This window comes from Leptidea sinapis, chromosome 31 (genome assembly GCF_905404315.1).
Source record: "Leptidea sinapis chromosome 31, ilLepSina1.1, whole genome shotgun sequence".
NCBI lineage: Eukaryota > Metazoa > Arthropoda > Insecta > Lepidoptera > Pieridae > Leptidea > Leptidea sinapis.
In genome coordinates, this window is record NC_066295.1 from 5,694,738 (window position 1) to 5,711,170 (window position 16,433).

Sequence of the window (16,433 nt, forward strand, 5' to 3'; positions counted from 1 at the left end):
AGTTTACAGTGACACACCAGAACCAGTTCAGCTGCTATGTTCTGTAAAGTTTCTGCTTTTGTGTGATAGACTTTAAACTGAATATCATTCAAAGTAAGCTTCACTAATATTATTTAATTTGTTTGATTTTGCGATGAAAAAATTTAGTGATTCAGAGATGGCAGCAGCAGCAACGGCTATAGGATAGCGCGTAGATTATTTATACATCTAGATAGAGCCGTTATATATACATCTAGATTGCTGTTAACAACCGATGAAAACAGGCCAGGAATATTACTTTCTCGACGTTATCACAGTCAGGTATACGTATAAACGATCTAAGGGATAGAGCGACATCTAAGTGTGGTCATTGGAATGATACATGCAAAAAACATCGAATTTACTCAATTAAGGCTATAACTATGTAAAATGTATAGCTGTTTGTTTTCCAAATAAAAAAAAATTTAGTCCCTAAAACAATCCGTACGATTGGCAGTGAAGAATTTTCCCATGGAAAGAGTGCGTGCTTCTATTGATAACTGGCCTCAACGTTTAAAGGACTGTTTTGCAGCCAATGGAGACCACTTCGAATAATATTTTTATTAAATTGTTTTATATTTATGTATTAAACTAACACATTGTTAATGTAATAAATGTTATAATGCAATAGATATTTTTTTTCTTTGTTTCAGTATTTATCGCAAGATTAGGTATATAAATCCAGTGTCCCGATGTTTGTTTCCAGTGAACTTTAAACTAATGGACGGATTTTAATGGGGATTGCTTCATGGAGTGCAGTTTCATACAAATTGAGAGAGAGGATAGTTTTTATTCCCATTATTTCCAATATTGGTTTTTTACAGACATATTTTCTATGAGAGATTAATGACGCAAGGTTTGACAGTACTGCTGTGAAAAAAACTCATTATCACAACAGGGAGCATATTTTACGAAATACTTCTAGATGTTATGAAATATGATTGACAAACTCATAAAAAACCGTATTTTATTTATTATATAGGTACAGTATAACGTCTGTCGGGTCAGCTTGTATCTATATAGTAATAACTACTTAAAGCGCACACATTGATAAATAAAAACATGTCACGTATTATCGGGCTGTAGGTGTTTATTACCTATGTTAGTATATTGTGATAACAATAGGTACCAGGTACCTACACTCAAACCACCACCGTATATTTTTAGGTATTTATAAAAAAAACAACAGAAGAAAACAATAAAAAATAAAAGAACAATTGATTTCAACATTTTATTATTTTTTTTATATCATTGTACATAAAAATAAATATTTAAAAGGGCAACATTGTAACAGAATAATAAATATTGCTTAGCAATAATGACTATGTTATGGCAGTCTTAGAGAATTAACAAAAGATGTCCATTCATTATTAATATTATAGTCATTCGTAAATGTAATATATCAATAAAATTATTGATATTGTTCTGAGAGTTTACTTTGGCTGTGACACTGTAAGCCGGCCCCTTAATAAGCAGCAGCTGAAAACAAAGGGTGATTAAGATTACCTATATAAATATATAATCAAAAATAATAATTATAATTATACTTATTATGTATATATACAACACAGTAACAACTATTTCACTGTCAACCCTGTGATCAATCAACACTTAAGTTGTAAGCTTAACTACTTAATTATTATTTTTGCACCCAGTTGATATAATTTAATTTTACAATGTTTTCTATTCAATTTTCTGTTTTGTATTATGAAGATTAAAATTCAGGGTCGACAGAAAGACGATTCCTAAAGCTACTGTAAAACAGATATGTTACCAAATGATTGTTTTATGTTAATAACATTTTCAAAGACGCATGGTAACAAAATCTTACATCACGACATAAAAATGCCTCCAACCTTCTGTAGTTAGACAATAATAAAACAAAGCATCACCTTAATTGCTTAACACAGGAGGTAAAAGTAAAACTGAAAGAAAAAACAGATGAAAAATGGAAATAATAAATTGTTAAGCATAATGGATGTTAGTTAGGATAAAAATGAGTGAATGAAATATCTACTATGATATCAGTGTGAGATTATTAACTTTTTATGTATTCTGAAAATATATAGATGGGTAGGTACTTACGAAAATATTAAAAAAAGATTTAATAAAGTGCATAGAAAATTGTATACAAGCGCAAGAGATGATTATGAATTACAAAAAGAAGAGATGTATTTTATGAAACATCAAACTCGAGCATCAAGATAGCATCACTATTTCTGGAACTGAACATAAACTTTCAATGGACTCGAAACTAAATACCAGCTATCTACGTGGGATCCAAATAGGTATATAATATACCTACTCGTTTACCTGGTGTGTTGACAATTTACAAACTACGTATGTATGGCAAACTCTTGCTCAAGTCATCCACAGTGAATAAGTCTGCCATCATTAAATCTGTTGTCACCACAATTATAAATTAGAATCATATTTGTAAAGTTAGCCATAGAGCTGCTGTTTGATATTAGAAGGCGAGTGCGGACAGCTCAGTAATGATAAAGCAACTAAATAAGGTAACGCGTAACTAACCTAAAGGCCGGATCGGGTGTTTGTCCCACAAGAAGGTGCGTTTGACAGGTGACAAGTAAGAATCGCGTATGTATGAAGGGCTGCGGTCCCATCTTGCTACGGGCCTCAGTTCGGGCCAGTCGTACCAAAAGGGATCCCTGGTAATCGCCGAGATCGGTAGTGATGGGCTGGGGTTGAATATGTCAGCCCACGGCCTTCGTCTCAATCCACCCGCGGTGTACAACGGCGCACCTATATGTTACACTCATTAGTGAAAGGACAACAGATACCATTTCCGGAAGTACTTCGTCATAGCTAGAAAGCTTTCTAAAAACTATTACAGTTGAACCTCTTTAGATCGAACTCTGATGTGTCAAAGTAACTCGAAAAAATATCACGTTCCTTACTTTTCAAGACCCAAAACCGCCATTAGTTAGGTTCTGTAAATCAATTTTTTTAGAAGTCAAAATATTCGATCAATCCTAAAAAGCCATTTTAACATAATATTGGTATTTTATAATTATATGACCTGTTATTTATTCAAAACCAAGAAAAGTAAACCTTTGCAATTTGAATATTATTATAACACCTGCACCATTTGAAAGTCTTCATATTATGTTAAAAACGCAATTTATCGCAAGGAGCTCGTCCTGCAGAGGTTCCACTGTATAGGAAGTCTAATTTAGTGTTTTATTTACAAAATATACAAATCTAAATTAATGCTTAGGGTCTAATATCATGTCAATATGAATGTATTACTTATTAGAATGTAATAATTATTTGTAAATGGATGTCTATTACCGTTTTATATACTGTTAACTAGTACACAACATTCGAAAACTCTAAATTACTATAATTAGTGTCATTTATGAAATTATGTTATGTTATTTAAGGTTATTATGTTATCGCAGCAGATGAGAGCTAACAGAACACGAACAATATTTTGTGAATGTCGATGTCTCTAATGGTTGTCATTCACTTGTATCAAGAAAACATTAAGTATAACTAAGTTTGTCTAAGTTATTAGATTGAGAGCCAATCAGGGCACATAAAAGTGTTGAGAGGGTGACGAAGACAAAGGGAAGAGATCTGTTGCCCTTACCGTCGGCGTCAAATGCGATCTCACAATCGCGAGGTTGGCTAATTCTTGGCTTCACCGGTGTTGGGGATTTTCCTCGGAGTGAACGATCAAATCCGGCCCATTTTTCGGCGTCAGCGAAAAAGGGATCCTTATTGAAGACGTCCGAATTCCTTGACGGCCACGATCCTTCATGGCAAGTCTCATAATTAACTCAAATTATATAATTCGGGAGAAGACGTGATTCCAATGTCGTACACTTACATTCTAGTTCGATGAAGTGAAGTGTTCATGAAATGTGACGCACTTATTAGAACATTCCAAATTTTCTTGCGCTTATATACAATGCAGTTCATGCACATGATTTGAAATATGTTTTTATTCAAATGAATTGAGTTCACAGCACTGTAGATAAAAAATAGTATGAGATATAACAGGATGAGAATGAAAGGAAGGTTCTAAGCTACTAAATTAAACACGGTTTTGTCTCTTATTTTTTTTAATAAAAATATGAATTGGGGTTAGTTTATGTAAATAAATTTGTATTTGGTAATTTACTTATAAAAAAATATAAAACCAATAGAAATAAATATTTTGTCATGACTGTTACATTCTGTCTTTAGCTAATAAATTTCAATAACATTGTTTGTGGTGAATACTGAACAGCTTTGAATATACAAGAAAAATAATAACAAATTGTATAAAATTGTAAGTAAAAGCTTCAATCTTAATAAAAGATGTACCAAATAAATCTAAGAGTAGATCACATCACATACAAGATTATTTTACAAGCAAATCTTGTTGTAAATATGATCTATTCTTGTTACACTGTTTCTGAATCCACGGAGCTCGCTGCGACCGGAATGTATTCATTACTTTGAACAAATCCAATGCAGTCCAGCTATGGACCAGTCGTCAAAATTGATGGCCGTTTGTTAATTTTCAACACAAGCAGTCTTTTCGAGACACGTAAAAAGACGTTAATGAAACCTCACGAAGAAGTTCTATCATCAATTACTATAGATGAACATCCAAGTCTTAATCCCGCTTAAGAGCCTGGAATTATCTGGTGCTCAGTATGCCAGCCATGTGGCGTGTGCACCTCGTGATGGTCCTTCGAGCCGGATTTTTTATCAGTTTACTTCAAAGGTTTATTAACTTGTGCTGAAATCTAACGTTCGACCCTCAAAAACTAAAACAACTTAACCAACTTAAACTAAAATGTTCGTGCATAGATTTAATAATATTTACCTGTTCCCCAGTGCGGCTTATTGTCGGGTTCATATTCGATGCCTTTAAGACTCTTGGGCGAGAGGGGATCGATGATGGGAGCGGTCAGGTCGGTGATGGGGTATGCGCGGTCCTTTAAGTAGAGTCCGTAGCGGGACGGATAGAGACGGTCGATAGCTGCCATTCTGTCAAGATGGTCCTGCCACGCCTTGTGGGCGTCGAAGGGGTCAACGCCGCGCCTGGTGCGCCTTGGCACATGGTAAACTAACAAAGAAAAATCTTATGAGAATACGTATTCGGCGGTACTCCATAATAACATCAATATGAGTAGTAATTCTAAAATGGAATATGTTTCTGCTTAGATAATTTATAAGTATAGATAGACTGTGACAACTGTGAACATGTCCAAAAAAATAGAAGTGAATTTTTAACCACTATTTTCAGCAAACGCACGCACACTAAAACAAAGTATGACGTATCGCTTAAGACATTGCTAAGCGAGTTGTCATGCATTGGCTAACAGGAAGAGGTTCTATCTAGACGTATGAATTATCTAAGTGTTTCTGCTTTAAGTTCAAGGCCAAGATCAAATTAAGATCTTTTTTTTTTATAATTACATATATTACAGAAAATTATGAAAGTCAGGGCGAGGCACAGATTAAGAAACTCCATTTGCTTCAATTCTTTTAGCACTCCATGAATAGTCTGACCTGATCATACACATAATACTGATAGTATAGAGGGGTGACTTCTGAGTGTTAGAATTTATAAAGGCGTGGTCGACATCAACTGTCACACAGGGAAAATTTTTATGATTATCTTCAATTAACTCCAAATTTGAGCGCTTGACTCTAAAAATGATCTTCCAGGTCGATCTTTCACCAAAATACCTCAACATCCCTTCTTTATACTGTCAGTTCATCTTTGACTCTTCGCCCTGTGCTTTCTCGGGGCATCAAAATAATAGGGAAGAGTGTGCTCAGAGGCGACTAAGGGCATTTACCAGTGGTAGGCTCCTTTGCACAGGATGCCGGCTAGATTAGGGGTACCCCAACGGCGCCTTTTTCTGCCATGAACCAGTAATGTGTAAGCATTATTGTGTTTCGATCTAAAGGGCGCCATTGCTAGTAAAATTACTGAGCAAATGAGATTTAACATCTTTTGTGTCAAGGTGACGAGTGCAATTGTAGTACCACTCTGAATTTTTGGGTTTTTCACTATATTGTGATGGGCAGGGCATATCAATTACCATCAGCTGAACGTTCTGCTCGTCTCATCCAAGTCCATCACTTCGTTACAGTAATAATGTTCTGTGACGTACACACTTCACACTGCTCTACCACATGCGTTTTTTTTCTCATCTTATAATTTCCTCACTCTCTATAAAAGCTATCACGGTCTAATAAGAATACATAAAAGCACTGCGTAAGCCTTAGTAATGTATGTTTATATCCACATAGAACTCACCTCTTTATCAGCAGGGAATAAGCAATCCATTGCAATGATTGGAGTAATTTAGGGAATTCAAGGATTTATAAACGTGGTGCCTGGGAATGCTTGAAGATTTAATTAATGAAGCTGAAAAGGTTATTCGACAAATTACAAGTGTATATGCGTAGTATGTAAGAGGTGATTTCTATTTCATGTGGCATGCGGTTTTATTATTTTGCAAGCAACAATTAATGCTAGACAATTACATATGACTTAATAAAATGCATGGGCTTCCTGTAAAGCTACGATCAGCACAACTGGCTCTACGGGATAAAATTACTAATCTGGTTGTAATAAGTGATAAAATTTTAAAACTCTTCATAATATTTTTTCTGTATGTGATGAGAAATCGGAAAATCTTTAGTGAAAATGAGTATGTTATAATTATTGACACATTATCAACAAAATATGTTTTTTGTAGGAAACTTCACATAAATAAGAATATTTTAGAATAATTACGTTTTTTTGGTATGCGGATAACGCGACCAAGAATAACATAATATGACATCAAGGGCACGGACTACTAAAAAAAGAAGGGCACGGACTAGTAAAAAAAGAAGGACTCCGCGCCGTGATATTAGCAAGTGAAGCACCTTTATGCTAGTGTGTGTGCGGTTACGGGGTATACCAGATACACAATTTTTTCTCCCTTAAATAATCATGTATCCACAAATACTTTTATAGTATTGTTTTTACACTTTTTAACCGACTTCAAAAAAGGAGGAGGTTCTCAATTCATCTGTATGTTATTTTTTTATGTTTGTTACCTCAAAACTTTCGACGGGGTGAACCGATTTTGATAATTCTATTTAATATATTCATTATAGAATTCTTATTTTATTTGAAAGCTGGTGCTTCCCGTGTGGTCCCATTGTAATTTGGTCCAGATCTGACAATGGCATCCATAAGAAAGCCATAAAAGTCTTAAATTTGCTATACATACGTATAGCAAAGTGGATGATAAATTTACGAATAACTCAATATCGCGCCAACCGATTTTGATGATTCTTTTTTTGGTCATCTACCATAACATAGTTATGGTTAAGTAATTGTCGTCGTCGAATATGATGATCAATGGGACTCCTTAACGACTTTACAGTAAGGGTGCGATCTGTGGCAGAATTTCTAACTGTCTGTAATCAAATTGCAAAGCACTTACGTTCATTGCTGCATTGAAAAATTTTGTTTATCTACACATATTTAGACAAATTGTTAGTTAGTGTAATTCAAATTCACTACAAATCGTAAAATAAAAAAAAATTAAAAAAAAACAACCGACTTCAAAAGACTATTCCAAAACAATAGATATTGTGCACTAAAAAGTATAAAAATATTTGCGTATTTTTATACAATCTTATTAATTAATCTAATTCTAGTTACGATTATTGTAATTTTTGGAGTCGGTGTCATCCAAGATAGGTTTGTTACTACATACATAGTTATAGGTGAGATGTGCTTGAGTCGTGAGGAGGCGAGAGCGGGTCGCGGCGGAAGGACACCGATTCCAAAAATAACAATAATCGTAACTAGAATTAGATTAATTAATTAGATTGTATAAAAATACGCAATTATTTTTATACTTTTTAATGCACATTATATCTATTGTTTTGGAATAGTGTTTTTGAAGTCGGTTGTTTTTTTTTAATTTTTTTCACAACGCGCTACGGAATTTTCATTTTTTTTATTGCGACGCAAACTGATCTGTCACAGACGATGGCAAATCTCATAATGGCGGCCGATCGGCTTGTATTAGTGTAAGTGTATGCGTTAGGCTATGTAGTTACACGTTTATCGGCTTGTTTTGGTGCCTCACAGTTATGTAAGGCGACACGGAGTCCTTCTTTTTTCACTCGTCCGTGATCAAGGGGTGAATTTACAAAGCATGCAGAAAAATAGTGACAATATTCTCATAATATCACTGCGTAGATTGTCGTGACTCACTTACATAAACAAATTATATTTAAATTTTATTGATATTCGCATGGATAATTTTTTAAGTATTTTCTTGAGTTGAAGTGATTCAATTTAATAGCTGTTGATTTTCACTAGTCACTACTACCTGACATATTAATTATAATTCAGGAAAGCACAAAATTAAGTAGCAGTTACAAAAAGCCCTGCAATTATTTTTATTATTCTGTTATTTCAATAGAAGATTAGTTCTTCTTATAAACCAGAACGTAGTTCATGTCAAACAGAAGATAAAAAATATTATGATGTGTTTAATATTGCACTTTCGAATATGATTGTTGGTATAAATGAGAATGCGTGCGTATGACCACAGTATATGATGGTATCGCTTTAATATTGTGGTTTGACAGTGACACGAAAACAACGTTCATATGTCAATTCGTAATGTTTGTGGCTCTGTGATAAAAGAGTTTATGTCATGTTGTCATAAATCTTCGAGCCTTCAACAGGACTCACTTCAAATAATTTAATAAAATATTTATTTAAAAAAACATACAAATTGGAGACTTTGCAAGCAAAGCATATTTTATACAATCACATTATGTTAAACTGACATTTATTTCTAAATATATTACATTTTATAATTCAACATTATTGTTTTACTACTGTTTGCAACCTACTCTAATACGCTCCGACTTTTGGCGCTGAAACAATGAAAAAAAATGGAGTATCGTTTATACAAATGATAAATGGCAGTGTTAGCTAGAACTCAATCATAAAAATTTATGTAATTTTAATAATTAATTTAATATTATTCACATTTATTTACATAAATATATGCATTTAAATTTACAATAGTACACAAGGCGTATATAACAGAGGAGAAGAGGGACACACGATTCAATTATGAATGTAGTGAGTGTTTTCAAGCATATGTTTCAACAATTTATGTCGAATAAATTGACCGCCTAAGAAAATATTATGTGATACTCCCCAGGGAAACAAAAACTTGTAAAGCTAAAATCGCTAGACCGATAATATAAATCCATGTCATGTGTCACTTAAGCAATAATTAATATTCACATAAGCAAAAAGTGTCCCCCGTCCCCGATAATTATTGTATTTAAAAAGCAAGCTATAATTTAATAATTTTTGTAATTAAGCGGTTATGAGGTACTTACTTGGCCTGTACGCTTCGATAGAACGAGGGTAATTGTGGGTATAGATGGGGCGTGGCGAGTAACCGTAGGTCTCGCGGTGGACAGGCAGGTAGCGGTAGCCAGGGACTGTGATCCTCTGGGCGGCGCCCACGGGGTCATCGTAAATGGACTTGCTGTAAGGGTAGGTCGAGAGCAGCTCAGGGAATATGCTGCGGCGGGATGGTCTGTACCTCTCCTCTGCTCTGATGTCTTCCGATCCTAATCAACAATATTTACAATTTAAACCACAACATATGAATAAAATACATGAGTATACTTTTATGTAGCTCAGTAATAGGGGTTTAACTATGAAATTGCGTACGGCCACGTTGCGTTTTGGCGTACTGGTTTGAAATAAGATCCTCAACGAAACCTCTTTGGTGCGAGATTTTAGAGGGAAACTTTTTTCACATGACAGCTAGAAAATTCTAGATCAAACTCTAGATACAACGTGTGATTGTTTGATTTTTAATTGTAATTTTTGAAAATGGGACTTGGGGTGAAACCAACGCATCAGAGACAGCTCGCGATATCAATGCAGTGTATGGAGAGGAAGAAGCTAATAAACGAGCCATAGGTTTTTGGTTTTTTAATCGCTCCGAAGAGGAAACTTCGACTAGTAGAATGAACTCCCAGGAAGACCAGCCACTGAGGAAAACAATGATGAGTTAAGTGGAAGCCGCTTCCCATCAAACTATCAAAGAATGAGCGGCATGGTCTGATATTAGCATACCCACATTACACGTATTGAACTATCTGTATCAAATCAGAAACATTTCTTGAAAAATGGATGAATAAATGACACACAGATAATCGTGCTTTGGACTGGCTTACCATATTGAACTAGCATAGAAGTAAAGGTACCTTAAGGTGAATGCACGTGATGAATGCATTCTCAACAATAACTCTAATAATAAAACGAAGCCAACCGCAACTGTTTGGTAGTCAGAACAAGATGTTATTCAAACTACAGTTTCCTTAGATCCGGTCAAGCAATATCTAATGTCCGTTGTACGGAACTTCGAGCAATGGTCTTACTGTGAGTCAGCCACGAGTGGTCAACCGAAGCTCCTTGATGAAGTAAGATACCACATGGCTCGAGAAACTGTTTTGACTCCGAAATCCTTCGCCGGACCTGGCTCCAACTAGTACCATTATTTCTTTTCAAGAAGGAATACAAAATAACTTTCTTCTCACTCCGATCAAATAAATATAACTCATGAAATTAATTTGTATGTATTCAGTACAAACCTGGATTGTCATACTTGACCCCTCATATGGATTACTTTTTTGGTTTATATTTGTTTTCTTCATTTGATGATGATGTGGATTTTCGATGAACTATGTTTAGCCTATGTTTTGGCTATATCGGAAGTGCTATAAACTCGGGTCAGCCCTCGAAGTACATCTTACAATTTAAATTATTTCATTGTTCTTACCTTTTAGAGAGCGCACGAAAGATTGCCAGAACCTGGCCTTCTTTGACGCCGTCTCATTCCTGCCAATCATTTCTAAATGACTTTTAAACATTTTGGCAGTTTATGTCGAGCTCGTTTTCTGCAACAAAATTAGTTAATTCAGTGGAATCGTTACGACTCAAAGGGGTCGTTAGGATGTATTAATTTATGGATGACATAATACAATGAAGTCTATTGTAAATAGAGCATTGACGTACACAGTATTAGAACGAAGCATCTGGGACGTAAATAGCTGCGTCGGCGTGGTGCCGTGCTGAGTGGCCCATGGATCTGGCAGTTGGCCAATCCAGCAGTAGCTAGTGAAACTTAAAAGACCGTTTTTACGGATGTTAGATAGCTATTTTCGATGACCTTGCTGTCGTTTTTTATTAGACGACAACAAATTTTATAAAGAGATGACGTTTGTGATTTTGTAAAAGGTTATCTCTTGATCAACTGAAAATTCTGTTACTGCTAGAAAGCCACATTATTTGTGAGTGTCAATGTATTAACCCGAAAATTTAAAAGATTTTTTCATGGTAGTCTGATTCGCAATAGTAGTAGGAGAAAAAACGATTCTTACGAAGGCTGCCATAAAAATGAGAGATATATGATTGTTTTGTATATATGTATGTGGCAACACTGGCATACCAACTAATGTGGTAACACTGGTGAATGCGGACTAAGTTGTGAGTAACAGCCAGTTTTTTCGATATTCTAACTACCTACGTGAATATAAAATATAAGGGTAAGAATAAAATAAAATAATAAATATAAAAAAATATGAATTATATAACATTAGACTGATTCTTTTATATGACTGATACTTTAACATTAATCTGATTAATTTCTCGTTTAGCGTAAGTCGTATAAACGTTTACGATCAAGGTTCAAGAAAATAGTTAACTATATATCGAATATTGGTAAGAGAAAACTTTTTAGAAAGTGTAATATGTAATGCAAAGATACATATAATATCAATGCATATTCTATTATGAGTAGCTATGTGTTTGTAGTAGGTAGGTAGATACATCAAATCAACTAGTTATATATTCAACACAGATGGATCTATCAATTCTGTTAAGTATAAACATTACACGCAAATCTTTAATGATTTCCTGAACAGATTTGCGTCATTCTTGAGGTTTCAGTTTTATAGACAGTTTACTTTATTTATCATCATCCAATTGATATGTGATTGACTTACGCCAATTAATTATTAGATCTAAGTAGTTGGCGATTACTTCACATAGGTAGACACTGAATGGTAATTTTGTGCAAATGTGTTTCAGCTCAAAATTTTGTTATTCATAAAATAAACTAATAATTAATAATTAAATACAAAAAAGTATAAGTCAAAACAAATTTAGGTGAAAATAAATTTATATTAAAAAATGAGGCACCTAGTTTTATATACGTTCCAATTTTTAAGTCTTCCATAAAGTTATCACTCTTAATCTGAAATATCATTAAACATGCGCTAAACTTGGGTATAAGCTGTAAGTCATCAAAAATATTTAACAATAAGGTCAAGAACGAAGGCCAATGTCAAAATATTAGCCGTAGCACGGTGTCCTATTTAGTAGACCAGGTTTAGTTGAGCCCTCTCAAAATAGAGCTCCTTACAAGTCATTGAGTAAGGTGTAAAAATGTAAGATTGTGAAACGGATACGAAAATATACCAGAGTCGTTATGTGGTGATTGCAAATTTGGCGCGGCTGATGTCGACAGAAATAGATTCGGAGCGTAAACGGGGACGGATCGAATTCACGGCATGAAGCATCGCGAGCCCATAACGTACGTCATCGATACCTACTCTTTGTAACAAATCTTTAGCATTAATTTAAACTTAAAAAAACTCAAAACATGCTAACACCACAGAGATGCAAATAAATTTACAATAAGTTTTTGTTATAGTTTTTACATTTTCATTTTTTTTTTTCATTGTAATATTTATTAAATAATAATAAACGATTTTTATAGATAGAACAATTGAGATCTTGTTTTAATGTGAGTTCTTTTCAATTCTAATTTCAGGACCTTAACTAGCTGTAAGTTTTCCACAGAAATTATAAATCTATGGAGACCGTATATGATATTTTCATCAAAGGATCAATGAAATGAGTCATATGGAAAATACTTGACGCGTTAATTCAAAATCATATGATTAATTTAACAATAAATAAATAAATGCTAGAGAGCGGTGTAAGGACAACACAAATTTGACAAAATTTTTTTGATTATGCGTAGACGTAACGCTATACGATACATGCATGTTCTACAGCATGTGAATTATAAGTTGCATGTGGCGCACAATCGAATTAATGATTTATTATAAATAATATTTGTATATTTAAAAACATAACAAAGCAGCAGCTTCTGTAGTATTCTTTAAAGGTATTAAATACTTATAGTTTTATTTTAATTAGCTATTATAAGGTTAATATAATACATCAGAACGCCAGAAGCGCCCCCATTTCAGTGCTGCCAACTTATACTTGACGCGGTGTAAATCAAATAACTCACGTGCCGTCGAGTTGATTCAAAATATATGTAAGTTAATGAGTCGCTAAACACTTGTATCACATCAGAGAACACTTGCACACGTGTACACTCAGCTTACCGGTAAAATAATGATCGTATTAGCGGATGTGTTCCACGGGAGACGAGCCGACGTCGAGTGTCGGACCGGGGCGGGCGAGCACTGGCAACGGGCGACGGAGACACGAACTGGGCGGGCGGCGGGCGTCGCCTGAAATACACAGTACACACATACTGTTTACTAGTTCCTGGGTTCCTTACCTAAAACGAAACAAAATGAACTATTTAATATATATAAACATTTAATATATACAATGTGTCCCGGCATGTAGCAATAAAACTTTAAGAATAGTACCTATAAACTATTTCATCCACCCCAATACCCCATATGGGAGTCAATTACTAGGTGCTCAAATACTGATTCACAAAAAATCAGTTATTTGCCATCTTTTAATAGTATTAGTTACTCTACACCTTTGCCTTTAAAATAAGACCAGCATTGAGCCCCTACAGGACGTAGGACTTAAACCGCCTTTGTTTTACAAATAAAGGGTAATTTTGCTAAGATAAAATAAAACTAACTGCAGACTGGTTTTGCAATTGACCCCTATATGGAGTATTCCGTCGATGAAATAGTTACTACTTCCAAAGTTATAGTACTGCATGCCGGGACACATTGTAAGTATACATATTTTATAATAATAATATGATAATGAGCACACGTTCACCCTGGATCTAATACAGAAATTTCCTTCAGGCTTTCGAACCCGTGCCTGTCGGGATAGCGCCCCAGCGCTTGACCGGTTAATTGTAAATGTGTATGTATAGATATATACACCTTTAAAGCTATTTTGTATCGAAGCCTACCAGGGTAGGTAATAATAAATTCTTATTTCTTATGTTTTAAAAATGAAAACCACTATTAAAACGACGACCACAAAAAGAACGACGCTTTTTTGTGAATTTTTATAAAATTTTATATCTACTCCCGAAATCTAAGCGAATTCTCTTCAAGTAAAAGTCACAACTGATAAAATTACGAGATAAACCTCGACACAGCCTAGCGAAACTCTCTAAGAAAAATGCGATTCACTCGATTGTATGAAACGTGTAGTCATTGATAGATTGACAAATGATGGTTATAACCTTGTAAAAAATGGAGATAGCCGATATCCACAACGTTTGAAGCAACTGTATCCTTTCAAACTTAGCCATATCATACTTTTTCGCCTATCGCCGTAATTACTACTATTTCAATCTCATATTTGACATAAGACTGCAAGTTTCATACTAAACTAAATTTAAATTTTTAGTTAGGCAGTCCCGCTTCTTAATACGTAATATTTACATCCTCTTTGCTCGCATTGAAGTCCATGACGTAAGAAATTTTTCCTTTAAGTAAGAAAAAGAAGGTTTTACTATATATATATATGGGCAAATAAATAGCAATTATATAAACTGACGCAGAGAGTTATTTAAAGCATTTTTGACAGACTAACAAAATTTAAAGTTGTCATAAGATTGTAATATGTTGATAGTAACTAGGCAGTATCGATTATTTTAAAATAAATTGACACACTTTTACTCAAATTATCTTACCTCAAACTAGGCATAAGCCTGTTCTATTAATGAATATACATATATAAATACATATAAATATCCATGACTCGGAAACAATAATCCACAACGCTTCAAATTCATCATATATTGATATGCTGTATGTTTGCACTACCGGGATTCTAACCCGGGACCTCTAGCTCAGTAGGCATGGTCACTAACCACTGGGCTATATGGGTCGTCATTTATTAGTATTATTATTGCATCAAAATATCCGATAGCCAAACAAATGAAGAACAGACTGAAATGGTTTTTCATACAAATTTTCCGCCCCCATAATAGTTCGTAAATGCCCGAACAATCCAGGCCCAGTTGGCGGCACAACGTTACAAAGGCACTTTCCGAAAAGGTATTGCAAAGAAAATGTTTACATCCATTGGCGCACAATGTACTAGAAGATAATTAAATTACATCGTCGAGGAAGACTCAGTAATAAAGTCCCGTTGTTTACGACTAAAATAATGATGACGTCATACAATCTCGTGCATTTGACGCATTTGCAGAGCTGATGCACATACATTTGTCGACCAATTGATGTATCGCAGTGAGATCATTTATGTATTTACATAACTTGCACATCACGACGGAAATAGAGTACCTTAATGCTTGCGAAGCTAAATCTGTTTGTAGTCTGTAGTTTAATATATAATAAATATAACAGTATAATATCCAGTGGAGCTTTACCAGTGGGAGGCTCCTTTGCACAGGAAGCCGTCTAACAACGGCGCTTATTTCTATCGTGAAGCAGTAATCTGTAAACATTACTGTTTCGGTCTGAAGCGCGCCGTAGCTAGTGAAATTACTGGGCAAATGAGACTTAACATCTTATGTCTCAAGATGACGAGCGCAATTGTAGTGCCGCTCAGAATTGTAGGGTTTTTCAAGAATCCGGAGCGGCACTGCATTGAAATGGGTAGGGCGTATCAATTACCATCAGCTGAACGTCCTGCTCGTCTCATTCCTTATTTCCATAAAAAAAAAATAAAAAAAAAGAGATACATAGTAATTTACACATTGAAATTGTGAATGTAAAACTGTTTTTTTTAAGGAGATGTATTATGTAGTTGCAATACGTCATTAATAATAAATTCATAGACCAAAAGATCAATAGGAAAACTATTTATTATTGTTGTTTGTGACTTGAGTTTGAGAAAATTCCATTTGAAGTTTTTTTCTATGTAATCTTCGTGAGGCGGTACTTTAAGCCGCCTTCATCTCTATGAGACTCAAATTAGGTCCCATATAGCTCCCATAGCGCAGAGACTGACCGGCTCCTCGAGCACATCCAAATGGCTACAGATTCCGTGTTGGAGCAGATCCCCCGTACAGAGATCGAGTTTCTTGGCGATTTTAACGCCCACCACACATTGCTGACGCGAA

At 34.7% G+C, this 16,433-nt stretch overlaps 1 protein-coding gene across 5 annotated transcripts; it reads right to left on the reverse strand.

Annotated features, from left to right (window-relative positions):
* Positions 1–1,235: 1,235 nt before the first annotated feature.
* On the reverse strand, positions 1,236–13,665 carry LOC126974119 (uncharacterized). 5 transcript variants are annotated; one of them, XM_050821541.1, is made up of 7 exons: positions 13,519–13,665; positions 10,878–10,995; positions 9,421–9,657; positions 4,859–5,101; positions 3,632–3,796; positions 2,551–2,781; positions 1,236–1,497 (listed from the first exon to the last, which is right to left on the reverse strand). In XM_050821541.1, the coding sequence occupies exons 2-7, from the start codon at positions 10,966–10,968 to the stop codon at positions 1,484–1,486; spliced, it is 981 nt and encodes a 326-aa protein (XP_050677498.1). In that variant the 5' UTR covers positions 10,969–10,995; positions 13,519–13,665; the 3' UTR covers positions 1,236–1,483. The 5 variants fall into 5 exon arrangements, with proteins under 5 accessions (XP_050677498.1, XP_050677499.1, XP_050677500.1 ...); XM_050821542.1 differs by having other exon boundaries at positions 13,422–13,561; XM_050821543.1 differs by lacking the exon at positions 3,632–3,796 and having other exon boundaries at positions 13,519–13,653.
* Between the last annotated feature and the right edge of the window lie 2,768 nt (positions 13,666–16,433).